Source organism: Nesoenas mayeri (assembly GCF_963082525.1).
Source record: "Nesoenas mayeri genome assembly, chromosome: 23".
Lineage (NCBI taxonomy): Eukaryota > Metazoa > Chordata > Aves > Columbiformes > Columbidae > Nesoenas > Nesoenas mayeri.
The window spans coordinates 5,738,944-5,762,235 of NC_137574.1; the positions used below are offsets into that span (position 1 = coordinate 5,738,944).

The window sequence follows — 23,292 nt, forward strand, 5'->3', positions numbered from 1 at the left end:
GTAAAACCAATGCGTATCTTTTTCTTAGAAGAACTATTTCGGAAAGGAAGACGCAGCTTTTCCACCCCTAACGCCTTGGCTGCAGCGAAACAGAAAGTACCGTCAATTGGTCCCTCAAAGTATCTGAACTCAGCTGTGGTTTCTGCACAAGAGTGGAAGCAGCACTAAAAAAAACGCCAAAAAACACCCCACAGCAGCAAAACAAAACACACACAACCTCAGAGGATGGTACCTCCGCTGTCACAAAGCGGCGATTGTTGTGCTGCCACTGATAAACCACTGCACTCCTCTCCACCACCGATGATAAACCACTGCCCTCCTCCCCACAACGGCCCAGGCGAGGGGGGAAGCTGGTTTAGCAGAAAGTGTTTAATTAACAAATCTTGTTCCTAGTCAAGCTTCCCACCTCCACCATGTCTGAAATCCTCCTTGATTACGCTCCAGGACCCACTTGCCTTTAAACACACAGCAGGAAACATTGAAGAGGCAACGAAGAGACTTCATGAGCTTGCGCAATGGGATTCGGGGGACCCTTGTGCTCGAGTGACCTGCAGCTGCATTCAGGATGGGTTTATGTTCAAACATACGGATACTGCCCAAACGCTCCCCAACCCCACACTATTTCCAGGTTCCAAACAGCACATGTGGATAAAGTCACTTAAAATACACTAAAAATTTATAGTCCAAGGCTGAAGAGACAAGGGGTCAGAATATACAAAAAACTTGGCGCTTTAAGCCCCTGTCGTTCTTCAGTGATGAAGAGTCATGGGAAAACTGCCTCCAGAAGGGATTGAAACATGCAGAAATAGCAACAGGTTGCTCAGCTACATTGGAGAATGTGCAAGAGCTGCATGAATTAAAGCAGAGAAAATATTGCAGGCAAAGCTGATGACAAAGGTGACAATGTTAGCAAAGCAAAGGTGGTGAGAAGCCGCATGAATCACACAAGGCAGGCCGGTACAGGGTCTGGTGGATGGCACGCAGGTTTAAAACCAGCTGGGGAGCCAGAAGGCATTCCAAGGGGAAAGGTTGTGATTAAACAACCTGGCAATGGAGAGAACTGAGGAGCTCCACAGTCAATAAACCACCAGAATAAATCAGAACGCACCAAGTTCAGAGGGATTTTTGCAAGGTAAGCCTGGCTTATTGTGTTCGGACCACGCACAGCTCATGAAGACGATGTAGATGTTTCTAAGTCTCCAACAGAACTTAGAGCATCTTTTGGGAGGAAGTACAAGGCTGAACAACAGCAAAGCTTCCCAGTGACAAGAACAGCAAGCATTGCTCTTGATCTGCCAGCACCTACAATTAGCAAAAAAATGGGTGTATCAGCACATGGGTGTTTTAGAGAAGTGTCTGTCATACACACATATGAGCATTTGATCAATTGAATCAAAAGTAAACAAGGTCTAAATCAAGATGCAGCCAAGCTGCCCCACTCAGCCTCATCAGGCAAATCGCACACATGCAGACACACTCACCAGACATTCAAATGCTTGTAGGCAGTGGCGATAACGAAGCCAGTGCACATATGCTGTAATAGACAAAGCTGGAGCTTGAACACACTGTTGGTATCTGCAACAGCAGCGAACAAGTGACAAAACAGACAGAGAATTTGAAAACAGAGAGAGAAGATAAACACAACAAGTAAAACAAGAAACAGAAGAGGACTCAGCACAGAACTGCCAGGAACTGTTGCCTGAATTACGAGGGAAGTCACCGAGAAGGAAACTCCCCATTGCTGGGTGCCATATGGGCTTCCTGCAAGACATTAACACCATTTTCAAAAGCAATGGCAGAAACCGTTCTATAAGCTACTTGGAGACGTGACTGGGACACTTCCATACATACGTGCACGTGCTTTTGCCTTCCATATAAACACTCTGTATAAGTTGTGAAGAACAAAGGCGGAAAGGCTTTTAGAGAACAGTGGAGCCCATGGTTCGACAACAGTCCCCGCTCCAGCTGAGCCCACACTGAGCCATCCTCGTTCAGAACAGCAAGAGAAAACTACGTCCGTCCTCCTGCAAGAGGGGATAAGGGGTTTTGGCCAATAAAACAGAAAACATAGAGCTAGAGGCAGCATAAGAGCGAAAACACAACTGCAAGGGTGAGAAGAGGGACAGTTAGGCTGGTTTAACAGCACCTACGAACTGAAAGTAACTTGGCATGGGACGCAGCCTTGATAACCGGTGCAGCATTGCCCAAGATCGACCCCGGAATCGCCGGCAAACAATGCCAGGCTCAAACGGGTCCATTAACACCCCTTGGAAACAATGCAGACGCAAGGCAGGTTCTACAGACTGGGTTTTGAAATAACTGAAAAGCCACAAAGATCCCTGCGTTCAGTATAACCCACTGATAAGGAGCTTTTGCAAGCAGTAATGATGCAAGCCTGTGAAAGGCGTTTGACAGTTGTAGCTCTAACAAAAGGGCTCTAAAAGTGAGATGAAGATGCTGAAGGTCTCGGCATCCTTCTTGAAGAACATGGCCCGGGATTCATCCCTCGTTCAAAGCGCTGAAACGAGTCACCCGCAGCAGCCACCTCCGAAAAAGGAACATTGACAGCCAGTAACCTCAGGGTCTTTGTCTTAGAGAACTGCACAAAAATGACATTAAAAGTGCAGCGTAAGAACAGATTCTCAAAGAGTTCGAGCCATTTTGGATGGAGGAAATTGTCCCAATTCAAGTCTCTAGGAGTTGAACGCACAGTCCTGGACTTGACACCTTAGGCCTTCAACAGGCACTTAGGAAATCCACTTAATTCTAACTTTACCATCTAGGATGGACAGAAGCGCCCTGTCCCTGTTCTTTTCTTTCTCCTAATCCTCTTGATCTTGCAGAAGGCTCCCAGTGCACATAGAGACAAGAGGTAACTCACTGTCAAGTATAACACTTGGGAAATGGTTCTTCCGCACCAAACAGAAGGCGCAGGGTTCAGGAAAGGTGTGAACGGCCCCGTCATCTCCCTCAACCATCTCTGTTCCAACCGCCCGAGCAGCAAAGCCGATGGATGTTTGAGCAGCAGGTAGAGACCAGTGATGGCATCTCACTGGGTCAACCTCAAAACATATAGAGATGAGAGAAGCGCAGCTCTTCGGGAAGGGCTGGAAACAGGTCCTGCCCGCAGCGTAACAGTGCTCAACGTCACCAGCACCTCCGAACAGTGACAAAGCTGAAGCGGGAGAAACGCCGAACTAGTATTAATGCAACACATTTGGAATGGCCCTTCTGGAGCTCGCGTTGTGTCCATATGGACAGAAATTCAAGCCTGTTAAGTTGCCTTGAAAATTGTTTTCAGCTTCTCCATGGCCACCTGATCTCCTTGTAAAGTGGATTTCAGTATTCCTGCCTATGATCAGAACTCCCTCCCTTCTTTTTGAAACCCACAGAGGCTGAAACCCGTGTTCTTCCCGGCCTCCAAACCCACTGAATTTTGCAGTTGATGTAACACAATTACTGTTGCACATATTGCACCAAAATTGAGAGACCACTCACACCAACAGTTGCTGGTATCCTATAGGAAGCCTGGGTTAGACCTTAGAGCAGAACCGAGCTCAGCTCCTGGGCTGGAACATTTTCAAGAGACTAAGATGCATTTCCTTGCTCGGAGCGAGTAATTAACTCCCAAGTTTTCTAAGATCTGTGTTAAATATTAGAAAAAACAATTTCCTAAATGTTTTCCAGACACTCATGGTTGGTATTTACAGCTGTTTTCTAGCAAGCATTTGAAAACAACTGAACTTTGTGCTCGAGCGCTCCAAGCTCTTGATGCGAACCAGGAAACCCAAAGCAATGCTGTGAAACACCCCTGAAAAAGGACCAAGTTTGACACATCGCTGGGGAAACCAGACCCTGTCACAACTAAGAACATCTTGAAACAAGTTGATGTGTTCTGTGCCACGTGAAGCTGGTGATGGAAAGTGACATCCTCACAATGCCAACGGACAGACATCAGAAAGATGAAGAGACAGGGTTTTAACTGAATCAGTTCACTGTTTCTTCCTTTATTCTTCTTTAATTTAGTCTCCTGGGATTTCTCAGCCTCTCATCAGCCGGCACCTCCGATACCTTCAGAGCAACATCATTTCTGCCACTTCATTAGGCTCTCATTCCTTCTCTCCATTAACAGCCAGTCGAGACCACAAACCTTTAATCCTCTTGCCCAACTTTTACAAGAAATCCGCAGATCAAAGTGTTTGTGCAGTCGGGAGGTTACAGCCCTCCCTCTAGCGCAGACCCAGATAGGACAGGATTCATCATTATCACCTTGCCAATACCCACCAAAAATCCCTACGGCGCTTCCAGGGCACTTGTGCCGTATGATGGAGAATTGTTCCTCAGCTCTTTACTGCTGAATTTGTTTATAAGCCCAGGCCCTGTGTTCTTTTGGAGTAATTCCTTATAAACATGACATAAGGACCGGTGAGATCAGGAGTCACCTAATCCAGCATCTCATTCCCGACAGGAGCCTCAGTTCTATTTCTCTGTGCTTTCCCAACCTCCAGTAATTCACAAGATACATTTAGTCCTCTAGCTGAGTTTACTCACCAAACTTTTAAAGCTTCAAAAAGAAACGAATTCAAAGTACAAATGCATTGAGCAAGAAAATCTGCAGCGCAACTTGCAACTTCAGTCGCTACAATGCTTCAGCAAGGAAAGCAAAAAAGCTTATTAAAATAGCTCCGCGTTATAAATAGCGACAAGTGCAGTTTTGCTTTCGTGAAGCATCTCCTGCACAAAGGAAAACACGACCTTGGGCAAAGGCAAATAGTTTTATTTGGCAGAAACACAGGCACTTAAAAACATCAGGGGAGATGCAGCGCTGCGTTCAGATGGCGACACCTCCACTGTTGCCGTGTTCGGGTGGGTTTGACTGAAAAGCAGTGCCGAGCACCCATGACACCAGCCTTGGGCTGGAGAGCTCACCGCGGTGCGGGCAGGATGGTGACAGGACTGGAGAAGTCACTGCAGTGCAGGCAGGACGGCGACAGGAGGCCCAGGACCAGAGAACTCACTGCAGTGCGGGCAGGATGGCGACAGGAGGCCCAGGACCAGAGAACTCACTGCAGTGCGGGCAGGATGGCGACAGGAGGCCCAGGACCAGAGAACTCACTGCAGTGCGGGCAGGATGGTGACAGGAGGCCCAGGACCAGAGAACTCACTGCAGTGCGGGCAGGATGGTGACAGGAGGCCCAGGACCAGAGAACTCACTGCAGTGCAGGCAGGATGGTGACAGGAGGCCCAGGACCAGAGAACTCACTGCAGTGCAGGCAGGATGGCAACAGCACCAGAGAACTCACTGCAGTGCGGGCAGGATGGCGACAGGACCGGAGAACTCACTGCAGTGCGGGCAGGATGGCGACAGGACCAGAGAACTCACCGCAGTGCGGGCAGGATGGCGACAGGACCAGAGAACTCACCGCAGCGCGGGCAGGATGGCGACAGGACCAGAGAACTCACCGCAGTGCGGGCAGGATGGCGACAGGACCAGAGAACTCACTGCAGTGCGAGCAGGATGGCGACAGGACCAGAGAACTCACTGCAGTGCGAGCAGGATGGCGACAGGACCAGAGAACTCACTGCAGTGCGGGCAGGATGGCGACAGGAGGCCCAGGATCAGAGAACTCACCGCAGCGCGGGCAGGATGGCGACAGGACCAGAGAACTCACCGCAGCGCGGGCAGGATGGCGACAGGAGGCCCAGGACCAGAGGACTCACCACAGTATGAGCAGGATGGCGACAGGAGGCCCAGGACAAGGCAACCAAACCTACATTTGTGTTTCCAGCAGCACACTGACCGAGCCATGAATTGACACTGCGATTCCCTCAGCCCTTTCACTGCTTCCTCAGTATTTTCACAGAAATCGTGCTAAACTGCTCACGAGACATGCTGAGTCCTCACTGCTACGCTGTGGAGAAAGACAGAAGGTAAAGCCAGAGACTCTTTAATGCCAAGTCACAGTATCCATATTTGTATTTTCCTAAAGCACTGCCAACAGCAGTATAATTTGCTATCTTACCTCTACTTTTTCCACCAGAATAATGGAGTCACCCTATTGTTTCTTGATGAACTTTCAATGACAGTCTCACTAACTCCCTCTGAACACGTCCATGCTATCCAGCAACGGGCTGCCGGTCAATGTTATCCACAAGGTTTGAAGGATCTGAGGCACAAAAGCTCTTGCTGAATTTGACTGGAGAAAAAGCCACTCTACAGGGAGAAGGCGACAGCGCAGCCCGTTGTGTGCATGTTACCTATACCGCCCATAAAGCTAAGACAGATTTTTATCAGCACACTGTGGCGTGCTTACTATAGAAATGTACATAATTATATATATAATATAGACATTAACCCATTAAAAGGTATTCATGTTGCTTGTTCAGAGGGGAGAGTGGGTGGAGATCAGATTCTGCTCCGCACTGCCCTGGAATGGCACCAGAACCATCTTAGAGCAGATCTTGAGACAAGACAACCAATTCAGAACCGAGTCCATAGCAAGCGCCACGGGTCCAGCTCACTTCCTCCGCCTCCACCGCTGAGTCACGGGGCTCGTTCCGTACCAGGTGACAGCTGTTAATTGCCAAGCTCGATACCGGAGAAAGCTGCGTCACCGCACAGGTAAAGATATATTTAGTTACCCTGAGATAATCCCTGCACTTCCGCCAGGCCAACAGGCACACGGCTTTTCAAAGCACATCTACGGAGATTTCTTCCCAAATAAAACACGCGTTTGAAGTTTAGAATTAAAGAAAGGCTTGCGGAGCGTAAAGAAAGCATTTTCTTTTAAGCGACAGCTAATCTTAACCTCAACAAGTTTCAGGTATTCGCTTGCACGCTCACATTTTAATCCAGTGTAGGGTCTCTTGCATGTTTCAGGAAACAGATAAACCACCCATTTGTTAATTCAACCATAGAGCCAGTAAGTATAGCGTGGTTAAGGATTCCTGCTGAAGCAAGAGCAGCTCGAGCAGGATTTTCCTGCTGTAATTATCTTGGTTTCATATCTGAGAAAAACATCTCGGCTCAGTGTGCAGATGCCTACGCTGGGAGCCAACTGCCCACAAACAAGAGCGCTTCTTAATGCTAATATCAAGAAAATCTGAGTATGATGTAGACTGAGAACGCATAATTTATTTCCAGCACCAGTCCCACAGCCAACAAGTGACACAGCACCTCCTGTCAAACCCTCCGCCAGCGGCTGCTCGGCGTGTTTCAGCTGAGCGTCTTTGCAAAGCAGCACTACGTGTCATCTTTAAAAATTAAAAGCATAATGCATCTCAAATCTAAAGCCGACCCTGAATGTGATTCCCTTGTCAGTCCAGGTTTCTCCAAGAGCTCAGCATTCAATATGCAGAAGCCTCTTCCAAGGACGCTGGAGTGCTGTGTCCTGCACAGACTCATCGTTGTACATGCCAAGATAAAACAGTTTGACACGCTACAAACCAATTCCCATCACATAAGCAGCAGCAGCAGCGTTCTAAATAAGGGTAATCCCCTAAAAAAACCCAGACAATATCAGCAGGAAACAAAGCGTGCCAGCTTCAAATAACAAGATGAAGAATCCCAGAGAGAAGAGCCAAATCATTGCTAGAAGATCCCACTGAAGGCCGGTTCAGAAACCCACTGCTGCACAACCCCCATACACAACTTCTAAAGGAAACTATGGTGCTTTTGGCCACACAATGTTCTTCATGATCTGCTGGTATTGTAGCACAAGGTTTGCACTGAAGATCTAGACACCCACAAGGCATCAAACAGCCCTTTGCATATTCCTCCTGTGGGCACCGCCATTCCATTAAAAATCAGAATGCGTGCACTGAAACGAAGTCAGTCTGACTCGCAGCGAGGGGGACTGTCTCTTGGGCTGTGCCCAGCACATTTGCTTAATCATCCAGTAAGTAGGAAAATAAGTTATTCAACAGGACTTGAAGTTCACTACACTCATGTCTACCCTTGAACATAAAACAGAAGCAAATGAGAAACTCGCTGAAACATCAGACATGCTCAGCTACACTGAATGGCAGGAGATGCGACTGACGCAGATCTGTATATTCTGCATAAAACCATGGCCGACAAGACAGTCCAACACGCTCATCTAGGTTGTAAAGCCTGGAGATTGTTCTCCCCATCTACATAGAATTAGTGACTTTTATATCCAAGAAGTCAGATTAATTTCAAATCAGATTGACTCAACCCAATGGCCACAAGAACACATGCAGTAATTCAGGACAACATGTTTTCAGCCTAAGGAAATTACTGGTCAGCCTTTGCAGACCAGGCTGTTCTGTTAGACCCTCAAACAACAGCAGCCTGTTAATCCAAATTAAAAACAACACCCCATTTCAGTAGAAAAAAGTGCATCCAAGGCACAGTTAACACAGTGAGGTTAGGGAAAGAGTCCCAGTTTATGAGCTGATGTCAAATCCTGCAGCATCACCAGAGCACCGTAGGTTTCCCACACAGGCATTTGGGCATTTCATACCGCAGCCAAGACTCCTGCTGAGCAGGTCTGTGCATCCTCCTCAGCTAACACAGGCTGCAGGGCTTGCCCTGAGTCATGCTCTGCTATTAAATCAGGAGGAGCATAAATACAGTTCAAATAGGACAGGGAGGAATTCTCCAGCTCAGATCTAGTCTTGGGAGTCAGACTTGGGTATCTTATAATCACACACAGTTTTCAGTCAGCATCTTAACATATTTGCCTATTGCACCTTGGCTGCTTCTGTGGGAGAGATTCTCCAGAGACACCAGCTTAGCAACAGGTTCTGTGGTTTGTGGATCGCTGCCCTGTGTCCCCAGGCCCCCACGCAGCCCACGTAGGAGCTTTCAGACAGAGGCTGCTGCCCACATGAAGATAACCTGATTAGCCAAATCCTCTCCTGTTACATCAGCTCACACAGAAGGACGTTCTAATTTGCATGCTTGAACCTAGGGACTAATTATTTCTGCAAAACAATTAGTTTTAGGGAAAACTAGTGTTTAATCCTGGCCAGCTAACCCAGAGTTTGCTCTGGACAGCTTCAGGCCATGGGCTGACTCCACACAGCCAGCAGAGGAACCGCAGCTGCTCTGTGTGAGGACAACGCAGCACCAGGGCAACAACAGAGAAGCAGCAGGTTCCTCACACCCTTTACTGACATCTCTTCCAGGCTACAGCATCACTAAGACACTGACCCACACTAAGTCTAAGAGAAAACTCACCCAAATGGCCTCTGGTTTTAAAGGTGTTGCATCTTTTCTTAAGGGTAATACAAAGTTCCTGTTGCCTCGTTACACCAGCTTTGGAGCCTTGAAAAACATGTAGTTAACTAATCTGCCACCAAAAGCTCAAGCATATTCTAGTTTTGTATTCTGGGGGAAAATAGGCACTATTAGCTCTTCAAGTAGCAATGTTTTAAGGACAAGAACTTATCTAACTGTGGCATGAATATTTTATTCAGTTATCTTTCTCAAATAAATTCTGTCTCCTGGACTACTGACTACTTGCATATAGTTAATGAACACAGTCTTTGGACACTATCAATTGTCTTGAATTACAAAGTTTATTCCAATTATTTGACATGATTTACACCGCTACTGAAGAGGCAGTAAAATGGCAAAGACTTGCAATTCACTTCGCTGTATTTAATATTCTTCACCTTCATCTTCTCCATCCACTGAGTCTGTGCCCACTTCTTCATAATCTTTCTCAAGCGCAGCCAAATCTTCCCGAGCCTCTGAGAACTCCCCCTCCTCCATCCCTTCTCCGACATACCAGTGAACAAAGGCCCGTTTGGCATACATCAGATCAAACTTGTGGTCCAGACGAGCCCACGCCTCGGCGATGGCTGTAGTGTTGCTCAGCATACACACCGCCCGCTGCACTTTGGCCAGGTCACCACCAGGAACCACCGTCGGTGGCTGGTAGTTGATGCCAACCTGTGTGAAGAGCAGGAGAGACCATGAGGTTTTCCTGAAGTGTTTCACAGGCACTATAATCAAAGGAGTCCTCATTCATGTTTATAAATATGGAAAGGGTGAGTGTCAGGAGGATGGAGCCAGGCTCTTCTGGTGACAACCAGTGATAGGACAAGGGGCAATGGGTACAAACTGGAACACAAGAGGTTCTACTTAAATATGAGAAGAAACTTGTTCCCGGTGAGGGTGTCAGAGCCTGGCCCAGGCTGCCCAGGGGGGTTGTGGAGTCTCCTTCTCTGCAGACATTCCAACCGGCCTGGACACCTTCCTGTGTAACCTCATCTGGGTGTTCCTGCTCCACCAGGGGGATTGGACTCTATCTTTCCAAGCCCCTTCCAACCCCTGACATTGTGATTCTGTGAGTCAGTAGCTGAATGTATTTCACTCAGCTCTGTATAAGAACATAAGTCTCAATTTCTCAAAATACAAATCAGGTACCTCCACGACATCTTCATGAGAAAACATCCTCCACAAGCCCACGACAGTGAATAAGAAATCTATTAAAAAAATCATGATGTAACAGACTTGCCTTAAAACCAGTAGGGCACCAGTCCACAAACTGGATCGTACGCTTGGTTTTGATAGCGGCGATAGCAGCGTTGACATCCTTGGGGACGACGTCCCCGCGGTACAGCATACAACAGGCCATGTACTTGCCATGGCGAGGGTCACACTTCACCATCTGGTTGGAGGGCTCAAAGCAAGCATTGGTTATCTCGGCCACAGAGAGCTGCTCATGATAGGCTTTCTCTGCCGAAATAATCGGAGAATACGTTACCAACGGGAAGTGGATACGAGGGTAAGGCACCAGGTTAGTCTGAAATTCAGTAAGATCCACGTTCAAGGCACCATCAAATCTGAGGGAAGCGGTAATAGAAGAGACTATCTGACCAATGAGGCGGTTGAGGTTGGTGTAGGTCGGGCGTTCAATGTCCAGGTTCCTACAGCAAATATCATAGATGGCCTCATTGTCAACCATAAAGGCACAGTCAGAATGCTCCAGCGTGGTGTGGGTGGTCAGGATGGAGTTGTACGGCTCAACAACCGCTGTCGAGACCTGGGGCGCAGGGTAGATGGCAAATTCCAATTTGGATTTTTTCCCATAGTCAACTGACAGACGCTCCATCAGCAGCGAAGTAAAACCCGAGCCAGTGCCGCCCCCAAAGCTGTGGAAGATCAGGAAACCCTGCAAGCCAGTGCATTGATCAGACTGCAAGAGAAAACACGGGTGTTAAAGCCATTGTGTAGACATTAAGAATCCCAAAACAAGCTCGAGAAAGACAACTCTGAATTCTGATACATGGCAACTCTTCAGGCTTCAGGGAAATAACACTGAATTGGATTCATTCACTGATAATCAAGGAGATGTCCCAGGAAAACCTCTGTGTTCTTGGCTCTTTCATGCCCCCTACATATCAGAAGGTGACCTCTCTGCTTCAAATTACTACCTCAAGACTTCCCCTGCCCCCAATTCTCACACCAAGGTCATTAACAACGACCAAGAAAAGAAATAACATTCAAAGCACTACAGACCATCCAGCTCTTATACCAATTTAACATTCTCTGTGTGCACAGAACCTGAGCGATCCCCTGTCCCAGAACTACTGCTAATCCTGTAAGAATTGAGAGCACGTATCTCAGCGCAGGGAGGCGAGCTGTCAAAATGTATTACAGCACCATTCCGGTTCGGTGTCCTCAGATGAAGAAACCAGACTGCTTTGTCCTCAGAATGAAGCGCCACATGATGCTCAGCTTGATTCCCAGGACTGACAGCACTTCTCTTATAAAGAGAAATTACGACCGTATTTTTCAGGTCAAAGTACAGCCTGCTGCAAACTTATCTTGGATTTAATTAGAGACAGTTGCAGCCAAGTGTTGGCAATAGTACCGGTTTGGATCTGCAAAAGGTGGACTTTTCAGGAAGACTCGTTTAGCATTTCATATTAAAACACTAGAAGTATACCTGGGCTTTTTAGTGCAATGAGGATTCCTTTGTGACACAGATTAAGTCAAGTACATGCTTAGCAGCCCTAAAGAGGGAACTCTAACCTGCCATCTTCATAAATTTGTCACACGATCAAAGTACCAGGGAGCCCAAAACATCCCATCTTACTCATATTTATTCCTTTTCTACCATTATTACCATAAAATTAGTTCAGAATTTATAACAGTGGGAAATGCAAACAAGTCTAAACCACAGAAGTAAACACTCCTATTTAAATCTCCTTGCAAGAGCCCCAGCCAGAGATGAACCCTTTTCCAGCAGGAACTATGCAAGTTAATTCTCAGTCCTGGCTCTCTGAGCTCCAACACGAAACCAGAAAGTTTTGGGCACATCATCAGCATTGTAGGGCACTTAAAAGTCATATCTGACAGGAATAATCCAACCATTCTCAGCTGGCTAAGAATAAAAACAGATGCAGACTAAGTCCACAGATTCTCCTACCATGGAATAAATTAAAGCGCAATTCATAGGGCTATGTATTTTTGATAGCCTAATTTCCAAATCCTGTAAAACAAGATAAAGATGTTTAAGAGCCTTCGGTGAAGAAAAGTCTTACCAGTTTCCTGATACGCTCTAGAACTAGATCAATTATCTCCTTCCCAACTGTGTAATGACCTCGAGCGTAGTTATTTGCCGCATCTTCTTTACCAGATATCAGTTGTTCAGGATGGAAGAGCTGCTTGTATGTCCCATTCCTAACTTCATCTGGGGAGACAAGATGAATCATTTATAAGAAGCTAGTTTATGTAGACCAGGTTTTTCAAACTCCTGAGGGTGTCCAGAATAAGAGACCTAAACCCTTAGGGAGAAAAAGCAGCTTGATTTCTACCTATGAACAGGCAACTGTACTTAGTACAGTCTAAATGAGTACCCAAGAAAAATGAAGCTACTGCTTAAAGAACTGTCCCATTTTATATGTCTAAATTCTTGACGTGCCAGAGTAATTTAAAATTGAACTGTAGCAGCAGAACCATTCTTCCACAGTTTAGGACAACTTAAGGCCAACCATGCAGATCAGCATTTGAAATAATGCCTTTCCCCCTTATTTTCCACCCCTCTAGGATGTCCCCTCATTGCTTCTGCAGCTGTGGGCAGCGCCTGCACTGCCAACCTGTCCCCTCCTTTGCCTTAATTGTACTTTCTGCCAAGGTTAGAGAAGAAGATTCGAAAGGAACAGGATGCAGCCGAAATCCACATATTCTCCTACCATGGAATAAATTAAAGCGCAATTCATAGGGCTATGTATTTTTGATAACCTAATTTCCAAATCCTGTAAAACAGGATAAAGATGTTTAAGAGCCTGCAGTGAAGAAAAGTCTTACCAGTTTCCTGATATTCTCTAGAACTAGATCTTGTATATCCAGTTCTTGTAGATCTCTTGTAGAAATATCCTGTTATTCAAGTATTGAGCTTACAGCACAACTGGCTGTGTTATAAGGAAACAGCGAATGAACACAGCATTCACCCACTAGCTGCAGATTGGAGAAGGATTTACAGTTATTATCTCCACCAGTTATCAGAAATATGCACTTACATCTAGCGGACTAAAGCTCCATCCTACCACAAAGGTACAAAGATGCTCAGCAAAGCTTTGTCTCTGGTTTAGCTCAAGCCACTCCTGAGTTGTATGCTAAAACAGTTCTGCATCCTTTAATTAAAATCAGGTGGAAAGCAAAGAGCTTTATTAACTACAGATGAAGCTGCCTGTTTGCATATATTTTTTAATCTGAAAAAGAGTGAGCAAGACAAAGATAAACTGAATTTGAGATTTTAAAATACAGTTACTACCTGAAGCAATTTAGACCAGCCAGCTACCACTGCAGTTTGCAATCCAATACTCTAAAGTTATTTTCCAAGCCTCACAAAACTAAAAACAATTTTGAGAAGTCTACCATTCAAAATATCGATGTTTTTCAAGACTTTCTGCATTATCAGTCCACATTATGAAGGAGAAATATTGTTAGAAGGGTAAAATATAGAACCTAAAGTAAAAGATAGCTGGTAGGGGCAACATGAGTCATGATGGTCCTGGAGAAGGACCTGGAGAAGATGGTCTGGAGGGTCCAGAAATCGCTGGTGCACACACATGGCAGCTGCTGTACGCACAATAGACTTGGTTTATTCTCAAACAGTGCAGACGGACACGCTGCATGAATGGGAAGAACCATGCCAGCCCTACCCAGGAAACTGGATCCATGATTTTCAAATAAGCAAGGCAGGAATAAGGCCAGTCCCTAGAAAGGCACATGATGCAACCTTTAACAAAGAGCCATAACCCTTTCAGTATTACCAAGGATTTCATAAGAAACTTCTGCCCATCTCCCCATGCTACACTTGCATCATTCACAAGTGCTGGAACCTTTCACCATTTGTCCCCAGAGGCAAGGCAAGAGCTTTGCCACCTGCTTTTCCTCACCTCATTTCTCAGCCTTTTCTGGTTGTTTAGAGCCACCACCTGGTGAGCAGCAGAGGAAGCAACAGCCACGGGGCTCAAGTAAACAGCCAGACTTGCAACAGCTCCTGGGAATATCAGTGTATTGTCAAGAGCACTTTGGCTCATTTCAAGGTTCTCAGTCCAGCGCTCCCACCCTGAGCTGCCCCCTGCAGAGGTTCAGTCTGCTGCATTAGGCACAGAAAGTGGTTTGGGGTGTTACAATAAGTTGCAAGGAACCCACACTTTGGGTACATACAAGTAGCCTAAGCCTATTCTCTCATCCCCACTTCCCAACTCCATGTATTGCAGAAAGATGAAGACAGTGACTGCACAAGCACCACAAATCTCTTCTGTGAGAGTCCCAAATGTCTCCTAAAGGCAACACAGCCCCAGAACTGGCTCCAGCAGAATTACTTCAGGCACACACCAGCAGGATGAGAGAAGTGATCATGCCACTCTACTCAGCACTGGTGAGGCCTCACCTTGAATCTTGGGGCTATTTTGGGCCCCTCATCATAAGGACATTAAGGTGCTGGAGAGTGCAGAGGAGGTGGTTCAGCTGGTGAGGGGCTGGAGCACAAGTGTGATGGAGCGGCTGAGGGACCTGGGGTGTTCAGCTGGAGAACAGGAGCTGAGGGGAGACCTCCTGATCTCTGAACTGCCTGAAAGGAGCTTGGAGCCAGGGGGGTCGGCCTCTGCTCCCCAGGAACAAGCGCCAGGAGCAGAGGAAATGGCCTCAAGTTGCACCAGGGGAGGTTGAGGTTGGATGTGGGGAACAATTTCTTCCCCAAAGGGCTGTGGGGCATTGGAACAGGCTGCCCAGGGCAGTGCTGGAGTCACTATCCCTGGAGGGTTGGACAGACAGAGATGGGGTTCTCAGGGACATGGTTTAGTGCTACAAATAGGTTAGGTTACGGTTGGACTCAGTCCTGAGGGTCTCTTCCAACTGAAGTGAATGTAGATTCTAAAACCAAGATGTGTGACACAAGGCACAAGGCCTTGAAACCGGGGAGCTCACCCTGGCAGTGCAGCCAATACCACAGAACATGGGACTGATGTGTGGGATCACATCTGAACACCACGAGCCAGCATTGCCAAAGCTTGGGATACAACTGATTTTCAGGATAAGGCAGCAGGAAGGCGAAGTGCATGTTTAGAAGACTCTGAATTCAGGCTAGTGATTAAGACTCATTTCTGCAAGCACTAGTGAAGCTACAGAGAGTAGCAGATTTTTTTTTTTGAAAGCACAGGAATAATTCCAAGGTACAAAAAGAAATCTGCTTAATGATACATATCACATCTGTTTAAAAAGTTCCTCTTGACTGCTGTACACATCATTCCATATTGTTTCAAGAGGTTATAACTAGTTCCTTGCATAGCAAAAGCATGAGGCATGTTCAAAAGACTCATTTATTTCCACAGGCTGGCAGAAGGTAATACTTAAATACTTTAGAGTTCCAGAGTGCACATTTGCCAGTCTCAGTGAACATAAAACCAAGTATTTTCCATCACTAGGAAGAAGCAGGCAAGCTTTACACAGTAAAAATTTAAAGCATTTTGCAGGACTATAGAAATGGATCCCTTAGTCCAAAAAAAAGTGCGAGTTAAATCAAATCCTACAGCATGTTCTACAGTCCCTCACACAGGTCACTGTATTTACCTATTACTGCTGGTTCAAGGTCCACAAACACAGCACGAGGGACATGTTTTCCTGCACTGGTCTCGCTGAAGAATGTGTTAAAGGAATCGTCACCTCCACCAATGGTTTTGTCGCTCGGCATGGTGCCGTTGGGCTGGATGCCGTGCTCCAGGCAGTACAGCTCCCAGCAGGCATTGCCGATCTGCACTCCGGCTTGACCAACATGGACTGAGATGCACTCGCGCTGCATGGAGAAAAAAAACTGGATCACTCAGCAGAAACAGCAGTTTCCTTGTTTAGAAAACATTTAGCACACACAGCTTGAACTCCCATGCTGTAAAGCTATTAAAACATTGGTCTTATTGTCTTGGTGTTAGGGGCATTTGGCAGAAAATACAACAGGACACAAAAGCCTCTTTCAGTCGCCGTCCAGCTCCACCTAGAAAGACCCTTTTAGACATTGTCATTTCTACAGACTCATTCTGCCTTCTTGTTCCTATCCTCAACCAGGCAGTTGAGTTTGATCGACTCTTCCAAATCCTTCAGTCAACTTCCCTCTTCAAAACAAACACCGAATATAGAAGAACTGATGACTAACCTGTCAGTGGCCTAAGTGTCCCAAAAACCTTCATGCCCAGGAGCCACATGGGCACAGGCACTAGAGGGAGGGAGACCCTCCGCAAGATTCAGGGTGGTTTTGTTTGTTATGCACAAAATGAGGCGGAAAAAAATATCTCCTGATTACTTTGGAAATCTTTGCCCTTCTATAAGAAAGTTTTCACCTAACAAAACCCTTAGTAACAGTTGATAAATACGGAACATCAGGCCTCACGCCACACTGCTGCATGCAAAGTACTAAACTCCTTAACACTAGACCAAACTCTTCCTCATTTAAGCTACACAGAAAATAGGTCATGTCAGCAAAAGCACCTATTGACACCAATTTATGGATTCCCAAGTTGCTTTTGATGTCCAGAGCGTAAATCCAACTTCATTAATATTTCAGCATAGCATTTTGAATATGAAAAGCCAAACCACAATGGAACTATTTCCAAACTCCTGGCCCTTCTGTGTAGGAGAGTTTTGAATAACAGTCATGTTTAACTATGTTCAGATCAGAGGTGCTGGACACTGAACAGGCTCCCCAGGGAGGTGTCACGGCCTCAACCTGACAGTGTTCAAGAAGAGACTGGACAACGTCCTCAGACACATGGGGTGACCTGTGGGGTGTCCTGTGCGGGGACAGGAGTTGGACTCCATGATCCTGTGGGTCCCTCCCAGCTCAGGACACTCCATGATTCTCTCTGCAACCAGCCTTACTCGGAGCCGCTGTCACTCCACCACTCTCCACAGCCACTGCTCCTTCCATCTCCAGGCCCAAGCGCTGGGCTCAGCGATGTACTGCAATGGTAGAGGAGAACCGACCTTCACATTGTGAAAAGGGCAACAGAAAACGTGGCTCCAGCACACAGCCCAACAACACTGCACTGTCAGGACAAGCCAGGCCACGGCAGTGAATTAGGCCACTTCATCCTTCAAGGAAAGCAGGAGGCCAGACTGTGAGTCACCTGTACAGCGAGAGGACAAAGTCTAGAGACACATCATTTTGGTTTGAAGCTTCATCTCTATTGAGGTCCAGCAGTGATCTAAGCCTTGTTAGAAAAGCAGCTGGGGAAGGTCACTAAAAAGAAACATGTAGGGATTAGCAAGTCTAACCAAGGTGAACACATGGAATACAGACTATGTATGAGCTTTCCAGCACCAAAGGAACTAACACCGCTACTTCAGACTACACAGAGCAACAACCAGCCATGTTCTGCAGAGAAACTGTAAGTCTTTGACAGTACAGTTTGGGCAATGCAGCCACAAACCAGGTCCTACAGGTGCCATGTTAAAGGAATTACATGGGTACCTTGACAAAGCACAAAGTTCAGCACTTAGGGCAGAGTAACTCCCCGCATCAGCACAAAGCAGCAATTAATGGAGATGCAGCCCTGCTGAAAAGATTCTGGGGTTACCACAGGAACTGTCCTGGCTGTTCAACATTCTCATCTGCAATAACAAACAACATCCCAGGCTACAAGAGGAGAACTCACAGTACCAAGAGTACTGAAGAACAGAACAAAATCTGAGCCTTGAAAGTATAATCTCCAAGTTGTAAAGACATGCAAGAGAACTGTTGCACATTACAGCTCCGGGCCTTTACACATCGCTGATGGAAGGCTCGTGGTTAGTAAGGTTTAAATATGTATTACAGACAGCACTCTTAAGTGCAGTATTCAAAGCCACAAGTCAAGACACAGAAACCTTAAGTAATTAACACCAAATCTCTCCACCCCTTACATGTGCTATTTTCAAGCATAGGACCAGTTTCAGTGAAAACTTCCAGAGAACTTTAGCACAACCTGAACTCCTCCAGCCTCTGTTACCTTATCTGCTGTTGCTACAGGATGTGCTCCAGCTTAAGACCACTGGTTTGTGTTCTGTAATGCCCTTTCAGTAGCTGTAAATCACTCCTGGGGGGGCCCTTTCCACACTCTTGGTGAGGCTGAAGAAACCCAGCTCACCATCATCCAGGTGGATTGAGCTCTGGGTCCTCAGCACTGCCCAGCACAGTATTTCAGGCACAACTTCATCTGCGTGAAGCTGATGGAAAGCCAAGTTCCATCAGAATGGCTGTACCAGCTCACACCAAGTTCAACAACATACCACAACGAGGAGCGTGGTTCCCTTAGGATGAAACTCAAGGGAATCTGCATCCTTTGCAGATGCGAGGAACTGCATTAATGGGCTTGATTAGGATTAATTTTTAAAAAACGTGACTACAAACAGCCCCTCATGAAAGGGTAAGAACAACACAAGGGCAATACTATACCCCTCCAATGTTCTAACTTGTAACCATTTTCAACAAATGTTTCCCACACATTGACAACCTTAGAGATACAGTTTGCTACATTTTTTAAATCCACATAACCTTCTGACACCCACAATCTCTTTCCAAAGAGGGACAGATGGGGCAAACACCCACACAGGCAGGTGCTCCAGCTGTCCCGTCTGCAGCTGACAGCTCCCACATGTGCCCACCGCTGGACTCTGTCCTCTCACAGTGTCCCAATCTTTTATCGCACCTTGCAGATATTCCTTCAGCCTGACTCCCTGCTCGCAAGGTCACTCCACCTCAGCTTTATTGCCCAGCCAGTCTCACAAAGTCCTCCGGGAAATCTCCACCATCAGCCCCCTCTGCCAAACCCTTCACCCCACAGGTGGGGCCGGACAAGGACCAGCAAAAGCTGCTCAGAATCCCAGAGTGTCAGGGGTTGAAGGGACCTGGAAAGCTCATCCAGTGCAATCCCCCCATGGAGCAGGAACACCCAGATGAGGTTACACAGGAAGGTGTCCAGGCCGGTTGGAATGTCTGCACAGAAGGAGACTCCACAACCCCCCTGGGCAGCCTGGGCCAGGCTCTGACACCCTCACCCCAAACAAGTTTCTTCTCACATTTAAGTAGAACCTCCTGTGTTCCAGTTTGAACCCATTGTCCCTCGACTTCTCATCGGTTGTCACTGAGGCAATGGTGCAGCAGCCAGCGCGATGGCTCCTCTGCCACCCCAGCTCCCACACCCCCCAAGGAGGACTTTTTCCCTCCATGTTTTTATCCAGCCTCTCCCCCGAGAGCGGCCCCGCCGCTCAACCCCCTCACACGCCCCGCACAGCCTGTTCCGGGGCCCTGGGCCGTGCGGGCCCTTGCGGGTGACTGTGCCCGGGTCACCTCTGCGGGAGCCGCCACCGCGGCGCCGGCCGGGGCTGAGGGTCCCTCCGCCGGGGAGAGCCGCCCGCCGCCCGCCGCCATGTTCTCGGAGTGGCCACCACCATTTTGGGACGCGGCACCGCGGATGCCCATCGGGGCGGCGCAGCTCGGGCCCCGCCGGTGAGCGCGGGCCGGCGCGGTGCCCGTCCCGCCGGTCCCTCCTCTCCCGCCGCTGGCCGGACCCGCGCTTCCCGCCCCGCATCCCCCCCTCAGCATGCGGAGCTGCCCCGGAACACCCCTCCCCCGCTGCCCTCACCATGGTTCCGGCCGGCGGGCAGCGCTGGGGGCAGCAGACGCGCTACGGGTCTGGGCAGCACCGCAAAAGCGGGCAGGCTGCCCCGGCCCGGGTTATATATATGGCAGGGGGGCGGTGCAGATGGCTCTCCGCGCCTTGCTCATTGGCTGTAACTCGCCTGGAGGCGTCACTTCCCCGCGGCGCTATTGGGTGTTTGCGCATCAAGACCGTCTGCTCTCCCAATCAGGCCCGGCGGCGGCCACATGAAATGCGCCCGGCTGTCCGTCATTGGATCGCAGATATGAATTTCACCTTTCTGCGCTAGCTATTGGTTGATTCGTAACCAGGGGCGGGGAGGAGGCGGGGCTTAGTCTTCCCGCCAACGGAGGTAACACCTCCCTCCTCAGCCCCGGGCGCCCGTCGGTGCCGCCGCAGTATCCCCCGGGGTGCTCGTCTGAGGGGAACGCTGAAATACGGACAAATCTTCACATTTTCCCTCCCGGGAGGGAGGACACGGCTCCACTGCCCAGTTAACAGCCCCCGTACCAGCTGTTTCTGCAACACTCACACCGTGGAAAGGATTTGAAGCCGAAGGACTGGATCCGGAAAGCCACGCAGATCTTACTGAAATCAGTGCCTTTGGTGTTTAAATGCCCCAATTTAAGCTGGGTGTTGGACGGGAAGTGTAAAACCCCTGCGGTGTGTCCTGGGGGTTATACTAACAGAGGTTGTCCAGTTTAGTTCTGGGGTGGGAAGCGGCTGCAGTTGGGTGACGGGAGCACCGGCCGTTCGGGGGCAGCTCAGGCAGCTCTCTGGGGAAACGGCTCCTCCCCGCCGGGTTTGCAGGGCAGGAGAGGTGTGTGAGACTATTTTAAACAATAACAAAGCGGATCGTGTTTTCCGCTTCCTGCCTGGATCCGCGTTGCTGCGAGCAGCCTGCACAAAAGCGACGCTGTTGCGGGGAGTGAGGTGGAGCCGCGTCTGCGGTCCGGCGGCAGGAGAGGTGGGAAGCGACGAACCCCTCGCTCCCGCTGACCTGAAGGGCATGGACCAGAGATGGCTCAGGATGCTGCTGCCCATTTGATTGTGATCATTTCAACACAGGGTGTGGAAACGAAACCTCTGCGGGAGCACGCTCAGAATTACTGCAAGAAGACAAAGGCAAAAGGCTCTCCGAAAGCAAGGACATCGCAAGAGAAGGACAGAGGTGGAAGGAGAAGAAAAAAGCAGAAATAGTGTTGATATACTTGATATACTTGTATTTTGATGCCAAATGTAATGAGTGCCTGAAAAACATAAGATAAGAGAGCGTTAAGCTGGTGGTACGTGGAGAACTTCGCTATCTCCACACCAGAGGAGCTTGGGGAACCATTGGGAGCGACCACACACCCATACAAGCACTTGTATGTTGCTCTTGTTCAATAAACACACCGTGGCTATGAGACAAAAACGTTTTTTGACCCATGGGTGGCCAGGCCAGTTGTCATGAGGGGAGTACATACAGCTTTGCAATTAATTTTTTTAAAAAATAAGTCTCTGCTTTTATGTAATCAAATCCTCAACAAGCACAGGCTATTTGCTGAGTGCTATTGAGCTGGTATATATTTGCAGAATGCAATCAACATGTTCTAATAACACCCGCGCCCACTCCAGCTGAGCTCCTGTAATACACTCCAGTCAGCTCTGAGACCTGAAGGACTTGTCTTTCTCTTTTTCATCTCCTTTCTTTCACGCTAATTGCTTGGCCTAACTCTGCTGGGGTATGACCTTGGCTGCAAAGTGCCCTCAGCTCAGACAGAATCCAGTTTGGTAAAGACACCAGAACTGAAACCTGTAGGTGTTTGTACACAGATGGGAGGGATCACCCCTGAGGCAACCGTGAGTCATCAAAGCAATTACTGATGGAAGATGAAAGAGGAAAATAGCTGCAATGTTGTAGTTTCTTTTGTTCTTTTTGGAGAAAAACTAAAGGCAGTTAAATGTTTGTGTGTTTGGTTTTTTTTTCTCCTCTTATCATCTGTTGTGCTTTTCTCATTTGGAAACAAAAATAGCACCGCATGACTGATCAGACCTTTGCAAGCCTGGCTTTGGGAATCCTTTTCCTGCAGCATCAAAAGGAAAACAGGCAGAATTTGACTGAATTCTTCTGTATGTTGTGATTGTATTACAAATATTTCAGTGTTCTATTTTTTCCCTTCTCCTCACAGCCTCTCCTATTAGGCATCAGGTGAATCTGTGAGACTTTGATGTGTTCATTCAAAAAAATGTAGTTAGTTGGTTCTGCCCTTCCAAATTACTAAGGAGACCTTCAACCCGTGCGTAAAGCAGTACAAGATCACACTGTGGCATTTTATTCTGCTTTAGAAATGTTACAAGACCATGGAACTATAAATAGAAGGGTAAGCGCCTTGCAGATAATGAAGATCATTTTGTGAGCGCAGTGAGTATGCTTTTCAGCTCAGCTGACTGATAAAATTGGAGATCCAGGCCAGGCTGGAGTACACCCTGGTCCAGCTTAAACTGAGGTTTTCACGTACTTAACTACTCTACTAATTACCTGCTCTGATTTGTCTTAACAGCTACGGAGAAACGGACTTTTGGCGGATTCTGCAAAGCTCTGATGCAGTGAACTGCATGACCCAGGTGAGCAGGGACGGATCCGGTCACTCCTCTCCCAGCACAGTGGGACACGGCTGTGGCTGGCTGCAGCCTTTATGGCCACCTACTCACGATTCTCTGTGTCATTTGCCACGTAAAATCTTCTCTCTTAGCTTCCAGACACTAGTGCTACCCCATGTACTTTCATTTTTCATTCTCATTGCTCCCTCATCACTTTGCACAAAATGAGCACCCAGGGTTTCTCCTGGTCAGGTCGATTAAACGCAGCAGGAAAACACATGGTTGGGTTCAGGGACAGGACTGAGTTTCAGAGGCAGGGAAGGTATAATGCAGTTAATCATTCACAAATACGGCCCCTTCCCAGCGCAGGGCCCGCCGGGAGTTTATTGATTTGCCAGCACGCTGCAGGGCTCTCCGGTGCCTTCCAAAGAGGGGATCGACCGCCTCAACACGAGCACAACAAGGAGGTGGTTGCAAGCGAGCGCCCACATCCCTGCTGATGCTGGGTGCATCTATCACAGGCTGACACAGGAGCAATTAGCCCTGGGCTGAATGTTTGCGCCGTTGTGCTGGTGTGGGCTCCCTCTTTGC

At 47.9% G+C, this 23,292-nt stretch overlaps 1 protein-coding gene across 2 annotated transcripts; it reads right to left on the reverse strand.

The window, feature by feature from the left end:
• Window positions 1–9,535: 9,535 nt before the first annotated feature.
• LOC308049063 (tubulin alpha-1C chain-like) lies at window positions 9,536–20,237 on the reverse strand (the record flags this gene model as incomplete). 2 transcript variants are annotated; one of them, XM_080358485.1, is made up of 5 exons in its annotated part: window positions 9,536–9,922; window positions 10,491–11,171; window positions 12,523–12,671; window positions 16,061–16,283; window positions 20,104–20,237. In XM_080358485.1, 5 exons carry the CDS (start codon window positions 20,104–20,106, stop codon window positions 9,629–9,631), a joined length of 1,350 nt encoding a protein of 449 aa, XP_080214611.1. In that variant the 3' UTR covers window positions 9,536–9,628. The 2 variants fall into 2 exon arrangements, with proteins under 2 accessions (XP_080214611.1, XP_080214610.1); XM_080358484.1 differs by lacking the exon at window positions 20,104–20,237 and having other exon boundaries at window positions 16,061–16,289.
• Window positions 20,238–23,292: the final 3,055 nt, after the last annotated feature.